The sequence below is a fragment of the Apteryx mantelli genome, chromosome 5 (assembly GCF_036417845.1).
Source record: "Apteryx mantelli isolate bAptMan1 chromosome 5, bAptMan1.hap1, whole genome shotgun sequence".
In the NCBI taxonomy this organism is placed as follows: Eukaryota; Metazoa; Chordata; class Aves; order Apterygiformes; family Apterygidae; genus Apteryx; species Apteryx mantelli.
Window position 1 is genome coordinate 5,870,157 of NC_089982.1, and position 11,697 is coordinate 5,881,853.

General features: G+C 54.1%; 2 protein-coding genes across 2 annotated transcripts in view; both read right to left on the bottom strand.

Moving 5' to 3' along the window:
- Nucleotides 1-421, bottom strand: part of RBPMS (RNA binding protein, mRNA processing factor) — a 46,489-nt gene extending 46,068 nt beyond the window's left edge. Inside the window, exon 1 of the mRNA XM_067297372.1 lies at nt 303-421. Within this exon, the coding sequence (XP_067153473.1) occupies nt 303-365 (63 nt within the window). The 5' untranslated portion in view covers nt 366-421. The remainder of the gene's footprint in view (nt 1-302) is intronic.
- A 5,158-nt stretch (nt 422-5,579) lies between these two features.
- On the bottom strand, nt 5,580-8,818 carry DCTN6 (dynactin subunit 6). The gene is made up of 7 exons (XM_013955141.2): nt 8,737-8,818; nt 8,407-8,471; nt 8,209-8,314; nt 7,315-7,403; nt 7,062-7,109; nt 6,172-6,314; nt 5,580-6,026 (listed from the first exon to the last, which is right to left on the bottom strand). Exons 1-7 carry the CDS (start codon nt 8,757-8,759, stop codon nt 5,928-5,930), a joined length of 573 nt encoding a protein of 190 aa, XP_013810595.1. The 5' UTR covers nt 8,760-8,818; the 3' UTR covers nt 5,580-5,927.
- Nucleotides 8,819-11,697: the final 2,879 nt, after the last annotated feature.

Below are 11,697 nucleotides of genomic sequence, written 5' to 3' on the forward strand. Positions count from 1 at the left end.
ACGCGGCGTGGACATTGCCTTCTGCAGCGCTAAGAGCGGGTTGCACATCCCGAGGGTCACACAACTTAGAGAGGAGTGAGGAGCCCGCGGGAAAGGCGGCAGCATCTCCGGAGGCGCTCAGGGCAGGGTGCCCGTGCCCGCGGACGGGCACCGCCGCGCAGCACGCCGGCGGCCCCTCAAACCCAGCCCGAGTCCCCCCACCGCCCCAGGAAGGAGCCGCGGTGGCCCCCCGCGGGGTGGTGGTCGTGCCCGGGGCACCCCCCCCGGCCCACCCCCGGTGCCCCGCGCCGCGGCGCCGCTACCTCCTCCTCGGGCAGGCCGGGCTCGGCGGGGCCGCCCTCCCGCTCGGCGGGGAGGCTGCTCATGGTGCGTCCGGCCAGGCTGCTCCCGCCGGCGGCAGCAGCGGCCGGCGCGGGCGGCGCTGGAGGCAGTCGGCGGCGGGGCCGGCCCGCCCGGCAGGAGGGCAGGGGGCGGGACGGGGCGGGCACGGAGGAGGGACGCGGCGAGGGCACAGGAGGGGGGACGGGGGAAGGGGGGGGGCAGAGGCACAGGGTTTAGGACAGGGGACACGGGACCGAGGCAGGGACATGGGGCTGAGGAGGGGGACAGGGCTGGGTACAGGGGACACGGGACCAGTACAGAGACACAGGGCTACAGCAGGGATGTGGGGCAGAGGAGGGGACAGGGGACAGACACGGGACTGAGGCAGGGACGTGGGGCTGTGGAAGAGGGGACAGGTCAGGGGACAGGGGACATGGGACTGAGGCAGGGACACAGGGCTGTGGCAGGGATGTAAGGCAGAAGAGGGGACAGAGCTGGGGGCAGGAGACACAGGACTAAGGTAGGGACTTGGGGCTGTGGCAGGGACACAGGGCTGGGGATGGGACATGGGGCTGAGGAGAGGGGACAGGTCTGGGGACACAGGTATTGAGGAATACAAGGCTGGTGAGACAAAAATGCTTGGGACAAGAGACACCAAGCTGAGGTCAAGACATCTGGCTAAAGCAGAAACGTGGGGCTGAGGAGAGGGGACGGGGACACTGTATCAAGGCAGGGGCATGTGGCTGCGGCAGGGGTGTGGGGCAGAGGAGCAGGGACAGGGCTGTGGAGCAGCCCAGGGTGACAGTGGGAGACAGGGCTGGGGACAGGGCTGGGAGGCAGGACAGGTGGCAGTGGGGGACAGGGCAGCAGGGCTGGGTGTGGGGCAGGAAGAGGGGTGCCAGGGCTGGCTGCATCAGGAGAGACACGACATCTCTGATGTGACCCCATGTGGACACCTGGCTGCAGGGCTGCCCAGGCATTGGGGAGGAGACTCATCTCATTTTGTCCCAGTGCAGATTGTGCTCCTGTCCCTCATCAGTCCTCTGGCATCAGATGCTGGGTGTCCCTCCTCATTTCCAAAAACACCCCTGCAGCTCTGCCCAAGCATTTGGGGAAAAGTCCCTAAAATTTTCTCTGTGCACTTATTAGACACAGCATCCTTGACCTGCGTCACCAGGTGGCCTGGGAGCTGACACTAAATGCCTCTCTCCAGCACATTTCTGCAGGAAGAATAATTAACCTGGGAAACTACCTATATCAGGATGCAGAGAGAGGAGCTTGTGCAGCATGTGGCGTAAGCAGGGCTAAGCTAGGCATCTCCTCCTGACCAGCCCTCCAGCCCCGAGGAAGCAGGCTGGCTGAGGGGATTAAACTAAGGAGGATTAAACAAGTTTTAATCGAGGTCAAGATTGCCTGGAGGAAAGTGGTCCCATCAGGAGACATGAGGGCCATACACAGTCTTGAAGGCTCAGCCTGCCTTTCTGGAAGGCCCCCCCCTCCCTGGGCTGCTTGTCCTACCAAAGCAGCGAGGACGCTATGCTGAAGCTGCTTGGGCCACGGGGCTGCTCCCGCAGTGCTGGGCAGGAGAGGGTATGCGAGCTTCTCTCCTCCAGCGGCTAAGCACCCCTTCCACGCTGCAGTGCTTACCTGAAATGCCCGAAACATCACCTGGCAAGCTTCCAACCTCTCGAAAATAATAACTTACATAGCAGAACTTCTCCTGATGGGAGCTAGATTGAAACTAGCCATGTGGTCCAAATTTCCAGGAGTGGGGAAATGTCCGACTGTGATGGCAGGTGGCCCTGCAAGCCACCTGAGCAGCCTCAGGGTCAGAAAGAGCAGGCAGAGGCCCAAGCGCTCCTAAAAACCATTGAGCAAAGGAGAAAGAAGGGACCTCACTTGACTCCAGGAAAAAGATGGGACAAGGGGTTTTAGCAGAGCGATGGTACCCCTGGTCTGCAGGCTTCTGCGAAGATGTGGCACGGATGCAACCTCAACCGTGTTGGGAAGGAGATGCAATTGGGATTCGTTCAAGGACTGGTATCTTAGTTTCCCACTTCTCTCTTTCTGGTAGGATGGTGTCTACAGTCAGAAAAACTGAGTCACTGCGGGTAGAAATCGTGTCCCAGGACGTTGGGATAAATTCAGCGTGCTAGATTTACATGTAAGTATATGCTGTTCATTATCACAAGGTGAATGAGCAGCCCAAAATCGGCACTGGCCCTGGAGAAGGCTGGGGTGCAGGATCCCACGGGGAACCTGTCATGCACCATCCGTGCTTTGCTACTTTCTCCCCAAACATGGTGCAGAGCTGCTCAGCAACTGCACGGCAATAGGGCTGTTGCTGGGAATTTACCTCAAAAGCAAGAGATTTTGAAAACTTGCCTCATTTTTAGGACATGAGGAAACAGCTGGGTTTAAAATACTCCCAAAGGAGAGAACCGAACAAATTTAGCAGTATATTCTTCCTGGAGCTGTATGTTTGGTTTTGTAGGATAGGGCCCTTATAGGCCTGGAAATGGCCCATTACCCATGGAAAGTTTTGGATGGGCTGGTGGCCTTTTTCAACAAAAAAAAGTCGCTTTTGAAGCACAAGCACAGTGTAATATTTACCAACCCTCTGGGTGCCTCTGTAATAAGAGAACATTTCTGTTTCTGTCAGAACTGTATTAACTGTTCAAAGCTTTCTCGAAAAGCAATCAAGGAAACAAAGAAGCAGAACAAATAAGAATAAAAGCCTGGGAGTTAAGAAAGAAACCTGGTCTTTCTTTATCTCTGAGAGGAGAAAACCTCGTAGCAGCTACTGAGAATGCTGTCACCCTACAGTGTATGAAATTTAAGGTGGCTCTAGGAGGAGAGAAGAGATTTGTTTAATCTTTCCCATGCCAAGCCTCAGGTTTTGCCTAGCGTACTTGCAGTGTGCTTGCTGTCAGAGGAATGCTTTTGCTGACAGTGGTGCTTGACTGATAGCCCCTTTACTGGGCCGAACAACCCTTTGGTGGCTGCCTGGGCTGCCTCCATGCTTTCCCCTGCAAGGTGGAGACATAGCAGCTCTTCATAGCTCCAAAAGTGAGCAAGAAAAGTGAGCAGAAGAGAGGGATTTCCACGGGTGCCCAACAGGTCAACTCAGGCTGGTTCACAAGGCTTATTTTTCCGTAGGTACCTTCAAATGACTGCTCCCGAGCGTGAACCTGAAGGTATATTGTGCTTTCTTGCAGCTGCCACCCGGGGCTCTGCATTGGTGCATCTTTTTTGTTTTCCCAACTCAAACATGTCTTTTCTTAATTGCTTTTTTGAAACCACGCTGCTAAGCATGTAAGAGGTATTATTCAAGTTCAGTGGCATATGTGGAAATCCGCATGGTTCACCCCAATTTCATTATTTTCTATTCTATTGTTTTCAACTGCAATATTTTCCTGGTCATCTGAACAAAATAACTTGGCGGGGTCTACCTCAACAAGATGGAAACTGTGCCAAAATTGTGACAGTAATTGTAGCCCATATTCAGACTCTGCTTTGGGGAATAGCCACACAGTTTCCAAGCAGCGATGGGCTGTGATTTGGAAATTCAAGGCCCAAATCCAGCTTTTTGATATCCCTGTAACTGAATTTAAGGAGAAAATCTGATTAGTTCTAGTGCACGTTCCCTCGCTTTTATGTCAAGCCTTGCTCCACCTGAAATCGGTTCCAAATCCGTCCACACTAAAGCTGAAAGCAGGAAATGTCATAGCAAACATTTTCCTGCTGAAGTTCGGGGTTTCTGTATGAACAGTGCCTCTTGCTTTCTCTCCCACAGGAAATTCTGATCTATCCAACACTTGTTTTTGTTCTGCATTTGGGATAAGACTGCAAAACATATTTACAAAGGTAGAAGGGAAAGTTATGAAAAACATTGCTTGGGAATCCTGTGGATCGGATTGAGATTCATCTGCCTAAAACTCAGGCACATCCAAAACTCACGATAAGTACAGCAGACAACCAGAGAAGCTGCAGCTGTATTCTAATCTTGCCACACTGCCATGTGAACGGGCTGAAAAGCAAGCTGAGCTGAAGGCAGCTTTCAGGGGTTGGTGGAGAGAGGCTATCACCATGTTTCAAGCATTTGCTTTTTCTTACAGCCTACGGTAAGTGAAGAAAAAACAGGCAGGTATCAGGCTATGTTGCACAGTGTTGTCCATAATTCTGCAATCCCATAGAAATAATTGGGAAAAGCTGACTTAGTTGTAGAAAAGGCCAAAAGAGAGGGAGAAATCTTATATATTGATAACTGGTTTGCAGCTATTGAATAAGACATGCCACTTTGGCAGGCTCTGTGCTCCCCCCCACCACAAGTGGAGTCAAGGACTGTGGCTTCCCCTATCATATCCGTACCATCCCTGGCTGTACGGGTCGCAGTGTATCATAAACATATAATGCTGACAATGCAGGGAGCTGCAGGTCCAGCTGCAGCTTGTCTCTCATGTATGTGCAAACACTTGAGCAGTGGAAGGCCAGTCAGGAGAAAAAGGAGCCCTGAAGAGGGTGGTGTGAGAGACAGGCTTTGGGCAGGAACAGGATGGTGATGCTGTTCTGCCCACACAGACCTACCAATGAGCACCAAGGCAAGGGCTTTGCTGGGGAAACCTGAACCAGGCTGGGAAAGACGGATCTGCTCAACCAAAAAATCCTGCCTGCAAGCTCTGTGGGGAGCCCCATTTGCTTCTGAAGGCGACTTCAATGACCTCTTTTTTCTGTTTCCTTTACAAGACCATTCCAGGCATTCCTTGCCTGCCAGGCAGCACCGCACACACCAGCTCCACTAGCTGCACAGCTTAGACCTGCTCTCAGGGTTTGAGGCCGCTGACAGGCCCCCGTGGGGAGCCCAACAGTCCTCCTGGATTTTGGGGTGTGCAACCTGGACACACCACAACTCCCACCCTCCTCACCCTGAGGAGTCAGGGTTTCCCCTGGCCTTCCCTGGTGTGGCCCTATCTCCCTCTGCCGGCTGGCCCAGGAAGGAGCGGGCGGTGAAGAATCAGCATCTCCACGCCCCAGCTGTCCCCAGAGGGATGGTGTAAGGCCATGTGATCTGCAGGAGCCAGCCACCGTACCCCAAGACACAGCCCCAGACACTGGGCAGGAACCAGGCCATTGCTGCAGCTGCCTCACAGCAGGTGAGCAGCTCGTCCAAACAAGGTCATTTTTTTAGAGAACGTTGTTGTTGTGGAACTTCAGGATTACTTTTGTCTGAAAGCTTTGATAAAACAGCACCACTGAAATCGTAAAGCAGTGGTCAATACTTTTTATTAACAGGATACAGCACACTTCGAAGTGTTACCTAACCCAGAATCTAATCAGAAAGGATTGCAATTCCTCTTTGCAAAAATAACCAGTGCTATTTTATTCCCCAAACAAAGCATGTATAATATTAAAGTTAGTGCCAAAGAGACAACAGATCTAAAGCTGTCTTCAGATGCTTAGCAGACTATAAATAAAGGACATGAATAAGCAAGACAGTTTTTCCAGAATGGAATGAAGGATGCAGAGACCAGCTGCTTCCAGTGGCCATGTAGTGCTTAAAAGGACAAGACACAATCCCAGTTCAGCAACCAATAGCAGAGCGCTTCTCAGCTCTTAACAGGAGTGGATGTGGCCTTCATGGTCTTCTTCAGATGATGGTAATTTGGCAAGATCTTCATCAGAAAATCCAACTGCAGTGTTTGGGGCTAGAAAGAAAGACACTGTAAGAATTGAGCTGGAAACAAAGGCACAGAAGCTTACCACATTATGTCAGGCACAGGCCTCACTACAGCAATGAGGGGGACGGAGACCCTTACGTGGAGACAGCTCCCTGAGCAGCGCAACACCCACCTGCGGCCGCTCAGTCTGCACTCGACGGAGGCAGTCAGCCCCATAGATGACGGTGTTCTCGGGGATCACCTCATAAGTGTTGATGTTACAGCAGGCCCCGATGATGCAGCCGCTTGTCAGAATCACGTTCCTACCAACAAATGCTGCAACAGAGAGAGAGAAATCTCTGCAGGAGTTGAAAAGGGGAGACTGGCATAGGCAGCCTTACTCAAAGCCACATCCAGCTTTTCAAACTCCTTTCTCTGTCCTACTTCCTTCAGCCTTCACACTTGTTCAGTAACCTCCTTCTACCCCCAATCCTGTCACATAATTCAATGGCACTACCTGGAAACTCCTCCTGGGAGCCTGGAACAAAGCTGAAGACCTGCCATTCCCACTAGAGGCTTCTGACTTCAGACTAGCTCTAGTCTAATCCCATGGACTGAAAAGGGACTGTGAACAGAGCAGCCAAAACACTTCTGGCTTAGTTTTATCAGAAAGGAATCCAGTCCAGTCCACAGGCTCAAGGATCGTTCTGCGTGCATGGCCATCAGGAACAACCTTGACACTAAAACTAAAATGCTAGCATATATGTGCCCATAGTGTGGTTAAACCCTGCATCATCAAACACCAAAATCACTAGCTGCTCAGTGTCAAGAGAAAGAGACAGCCAATCCCAGCTCCCACCAACACAGTAACACACATGGGTTCTGCGGACAAGCAGCTGCAGTGTTAACACAAACTTTGTCAAGGTTGCCACCAGGTTCACAAGCATTAAAAACATGACTTTGTGGCTGTAACATGCAGTAAGGTATAGCTCAAGCTCAGCTAAAGACAACGCAATGTAATTCTTTCCCATATCTGCAAGAGTGAGTCTTCACAAGGGCAAAGACAACAAGCCTGACACTTACCTTTGGATTCAATTACATTGTTATCGCCCACTTTCATTGCCTGTGAATCTAAAGGTTAATGTTAAAGAGAAATGTAAAATTCTTAGCTTTTACTTCAAAGAGTAAACCTTGATACTCTGTTTAAACCAACGCCCTGCATCTTAAATAGCCCTAGGATGTTTAAACCCTAATAGAGTCCACACATGCTTCATTTTGTGTGGGTCTGGAAGCATGGTGTATTAGAAAGTCCAATTTCACTGCATAGCAAGGATACAGCACCCAACTTCAAAAACGTTATTGGTGCCAATGACCATTGGTTTTGGTTCCACCTCTTCAGCTTCTGGGGTGATATTTTCTGGATATCTGAAAGATGAAAGAATACATTCAAATCTTGACATGAGAAAGACCCTGTCCAAAGATACTGTCCTATTCGACAGCTGACTCTCAATTCTGTTACAAAGGCTGAAGTCACATATATCCTATGTATGCAATCCTTTAGATGGGTATCAACTGAACAAAAAGTAAGTGGCTAGGCTAGACTGTCAGGGTTTTCAGACTGCCTGTTCTTGCCCTGGGTCTCATATTCTAATCAGGATTAGAAGAATCTGTCAGTAGGAAAAGGATTCCTAGAGAGATTTCTCCCTGAGACATAGTGCCACACACGCACATAAAAGCACAAAGAGTAACTTTTTTTTTTTTTAAAGAAGCTTGTCTACCCAGAGTTTAAGTCAATGCCTTGCTCCTTAAATAGCTGTAAACACAACCTCATGTTTGACAAGACTGTCAGATAAGGGATCTGTATTAGGAGAATCTTAAATATGAGAAATATAACCATCTCTATGGAGCTAAAACTGCACAACTCTGCACTAGTAGAGTCAATCTACCCCTGCCTTCTTCAGTAGATGAACTACAGTTTTTGCATAAGATCCTTGCTGAACAATCCACAAAATACCCATTCTGTAAAAAGCCAACCCAGGGACAACACCGGAGATCACAAAGAAATTTCTCCCCCTACTGCCCGATTTCAGAGGAATACTGTTCACAGCAAACCTGCGGGGACAAAGGGTTAGCAGCCTGAACTGACCACAGCCAATTCAGCCAGAGACACTCGGCTGCGGAACAACCTCCCTCGGGAAGCCCAGCGTGCACCAGGGAGCGTTTTATCTACCCATTTATGATAAGCGCCTGTTCTTCTATGAGGTTGCCTTCGCCGATCACGATGGGCCCCGCTTCTGCGATGATTCTGGCTTTGGGGTGGATCACTGTCCGTGGCCCTGCAGAGACAGGTCAGTATCAGCAGCGCCATGCCGAACCACCGTGGGGCCACCCCTGCAGGCGGAGCGCCGCAGCTCTTGGGGCGCCTTACCGATGGTCACGTCCCCGCGGATCTCGCTCTCCACGCACACCACGGCCCCCGGCGCGATCTTCACACTGCGGGGACACGCGTATCAGGGGCCGGCGGAAAAGTGCGCGCGGGGGAGCTTGCTGGGCGCGCGCGAGGGGGAACCGTTAGAGCACGCGGGGTGGGAGTGGGCGCTCGCCGGGTAGAACCGTTGGGGAGCGCGGGGGGGAACCCCTGCAGTGCGCGGGGCGCAGGCGGAGCTGAGGCGGGGGGAGAAGCGGCGGGAAGTCGCCGCAGCACTGGCGCGGCGCGGCGCGGCGCAACTCCATCCGCCTCCGACGCACCGGCCCTCACCTCTTCTGCCCCTTCTCCGCCATGACAGCCCTCCAGCCGCTGCCTGCGCAGGCGCTGCGCGGGGAGAGCGAGGAAGCGGCGCGCGCATGCGCAGACAGGGGAGAGACAAGGCACTGTTTCAATCCAGGCATCTCAAACCGTGGCACAGCACATACCTGAACCCAGATCTCCTCCTGACTTAAGCCCTGGCAAGCCTGGTCTGGGCTTAAAGCAAGCCTGGGGGCCGGTGCAAGGTCTCCTACCGGTCAGAGATTTTGACGCGACCCTGTTTCCCTTCTTGTGCTGCAGTTCTTCCTGGAGCAGTGGTGCAGAGAGATAAGCACGAACTTCCGCGAGTGGGAGAAATGTGCCTTCCCTCGCCTGGGTCAGCCCACCTCTGTGCCCCCTTCTGCTACGCAGGCAGAAACTTGCTGGGCTGTGAGGAGGAAGAGGTGAGCGTTGCTGCTTTTGCAGCCGTGGGCAGCAGTGGGGACGTCCGTGGGGGCCAGCGGGGCTGTGCGCAGCACTGCGCGAGGAGCTGAAGGCAGCAGGCTGGGCGCAGAAGTGCCCTGAGCTGGGAGCCTGCGGGCAGCGTGCTGGGGCGAGCGGTGTGGTGAGGTCAGGGGCTCCCTGCCAGGAAGCAGACAAATCCCAGGGCCTTTTGGCAGAGTGGGCTGGGTGTGCCAGGAGGAAATGCTCTCTGTGCTAGAGAGCAAGCTCTTCTCGCTGGGGACAAAGGGGAAGGGAAAGCCCTCTGTGCAGGAAGGGCAAGCTGGTGTCTGGGGGAGGTGAGTGCTGGAGAGACCCTCAGCCCTTGACACGATGTGTCCCCATCCCTTGGCAGGTCAAGCAGGCTGTCCTCAGAGTGATGGGTGCCATGATGGGTGTCTTCCTGCATGTGGAGGAGCACCGCGAGCACACGTGGGAGCAGCTCCTTTGGCTATCAAGTTGGGAGAGGACTGTGGAGGGGCTGATGCCTTTGGGTGTACAATGTCCTTAGGCAAGCAGTGCCTTAGAGGGAGAAAGCCAAGGCTCCAGTGGGCTGCAAGGCGTCCAAGAAGTCCAGGACGCCTTCAGGGTGACTATGGTGAGGCATCATGTGGGGCATGGTGCAGCTGGGGGCCATGTGAGTGCTGCGAGGCATCGGGAAGCTGCGGGGTGCTGGGAGAAGCCAGGGCCCCTTTGAGCAGGAATGGGGAAACGGGGCCTGAGGCTTCCCAGGCTCTTGCTGGAAGAAACCAGCAAGGCAGGAGGGTGAGTTGCTGGGGTGAGTGGCTTCGGAGGGGAGGCTGCCCTGCCTCCTGGGACTAGGGGTGCACAAGGAGCTCTGCCCTTGCACCCAGGGCCGTGTCCAGCCCCTGTGATGGGGAGAGGTGCAAGGGGGGCGATGTGCCAGGAAAGGCTGTCCCAGCAGGACTGTGAGGAGGAGAGAGACCTCCTGGGGCCACTCTGTAGGAAGGACAAGCCAGAAGCCCTGTGCAGGGCTGGGGTTTCCGTGGAAGTGGGTTCAGACCGTGGCGTCTCCCAGTGATGCCGGTTTCTCCCTTTCCGGGAGGTTTGCAGTGACAGCCTCCCTCTCTCTCTCATGCTCCTTTGCAGTCTCAGCTATTTCCTGGAGGTCTTGGTGGGCATTCAGACCCTTATGCCCCAGGCCAAACTTCTGGCCATCGGCACTGTTGTGCACTGGCAGGTAAGGCCTTACGCCATGTTGCTGGCCTGGGGCCGGCAGAGTGGGTCCCCACAGAGGGGACAGAGCTGCCGGTTGGCAGGGCTGGGCATCCCTCCGTTGAGAGCCACCTGAAGGCCAGGGCTGTGCAGGGGCTGTGAGCCATGGCCCATGTTGGCACCTTGAGGCTACTGGGGACCTGGATGGGCTGTTTTGCACCAGCCCAGGGGACAGTCTGGTTCACAGAGCAATTCCCCTCTGGGCTGAGTTGCAGGAGGGCTCCAGAGGGCAGGACCCACCAGGAGCCTTCGAACGCTGCTCAGCCTTGGCTCCTGGGCAGCCGTAGCTGCTGCAAAGCTCTGCATGTGCCCGGCTCTGGGTTTTGGCCTTGGGTCCATGCCCAGAGCTGCCCATGAGATGAGAGCTGACAGTGCAGTTTCTTTTCCGTCCCTCTCCACACTGATCTGGCTTTCTCCAAAATGCACCTTGTTGCCAACGCCCTGTGATGAGATCAAGCAGCCCAGTCCAGAACACAGAGCAGAACTGTGCTGCTGCATCATGCTGCAGGGTAAGGAGAGGAGAGCCAGTGCTGCACCATCGTGTGCTGGCAGCTCTCTCGCAAACCTGCCCGTGTGGGAAGACGCTGGTCACTAATGCTGAGTGTGATTTCTTTCCTGCAGCCCGAATTTGCCCAGAAGAGACAGTTGTGTTCCTCCAGCCTGAGCTGAGCAGTGGGTGTGAGGCCAGTTGCGTGGCAGCTGTGGATCTGCTGCAAGCTCTGGTCCGCTCTGAAGGTCAGTAACAGGGGCCGGAGCCACGAGGCCATGGTGCGGGCTGCTGGGTTGAAGCAGGAAGGGGCTGAAAGCAGAGCACGAACACCCGAAACGAGCCACAAAGAGCAGGTCACCCGTGGAGCAGCCCCCCTGTGGCAGGGTTCACTGGGCAGTTGGACATGGTAACATGCCGGGGTGACGCTTTGAGCTCCGTGCCAGGGGCAGGCACAGGAGCTGCTTGTGCCCAGGGTGCGTTTCTAGGTCTCTGTGTTACCATCACATTTGATCCCTATAAAATAGCTGTGTTCATAGAAATATAGTCCCTGTGGGATGCTGCTGCTTCCTCTGAAGTCGCAACTTGGCCTTGCTTTTCTGTCCTGCTTGTGTACAAAAAGCTGGGGAGCTGTGACAAATCCCTCCAGAATTGGGGGCTTGGCCTCAATGCACGCCTCTCCTTGTCTCTTGCAGCCTCTGAGATGAGGGAGAAGCTGTCCCTGATAGTGACAGCCGTGCAGTCTGTGTGCTGTGACCCTGCGGCCCGGG

Excerpts from the sequence above, each read along its gene's own strand:
- DCTN6 (XM_013955141.2), bottom strand. The coding sequence starts at position 8,759 with ATGGCGGAGAAGGGGCAGAAGAG. Across the intron at positions 8,472-8,736 it reads GCGGAGAAGGGGCAGAAGAG|TGTGAAGATCGCGCCGGGGG; the intron begins GTGAGGGCCGGT and ends GTGTCCCCGCAG. Across the intron at positions 6,027-6,171 it reads TGCAGACTGAGCGGCCGCAG|CCCCAAACACTGCAGTTGGA; the intron begins GTGGGTGTTGCG and ends CTTTCTTTCTAG.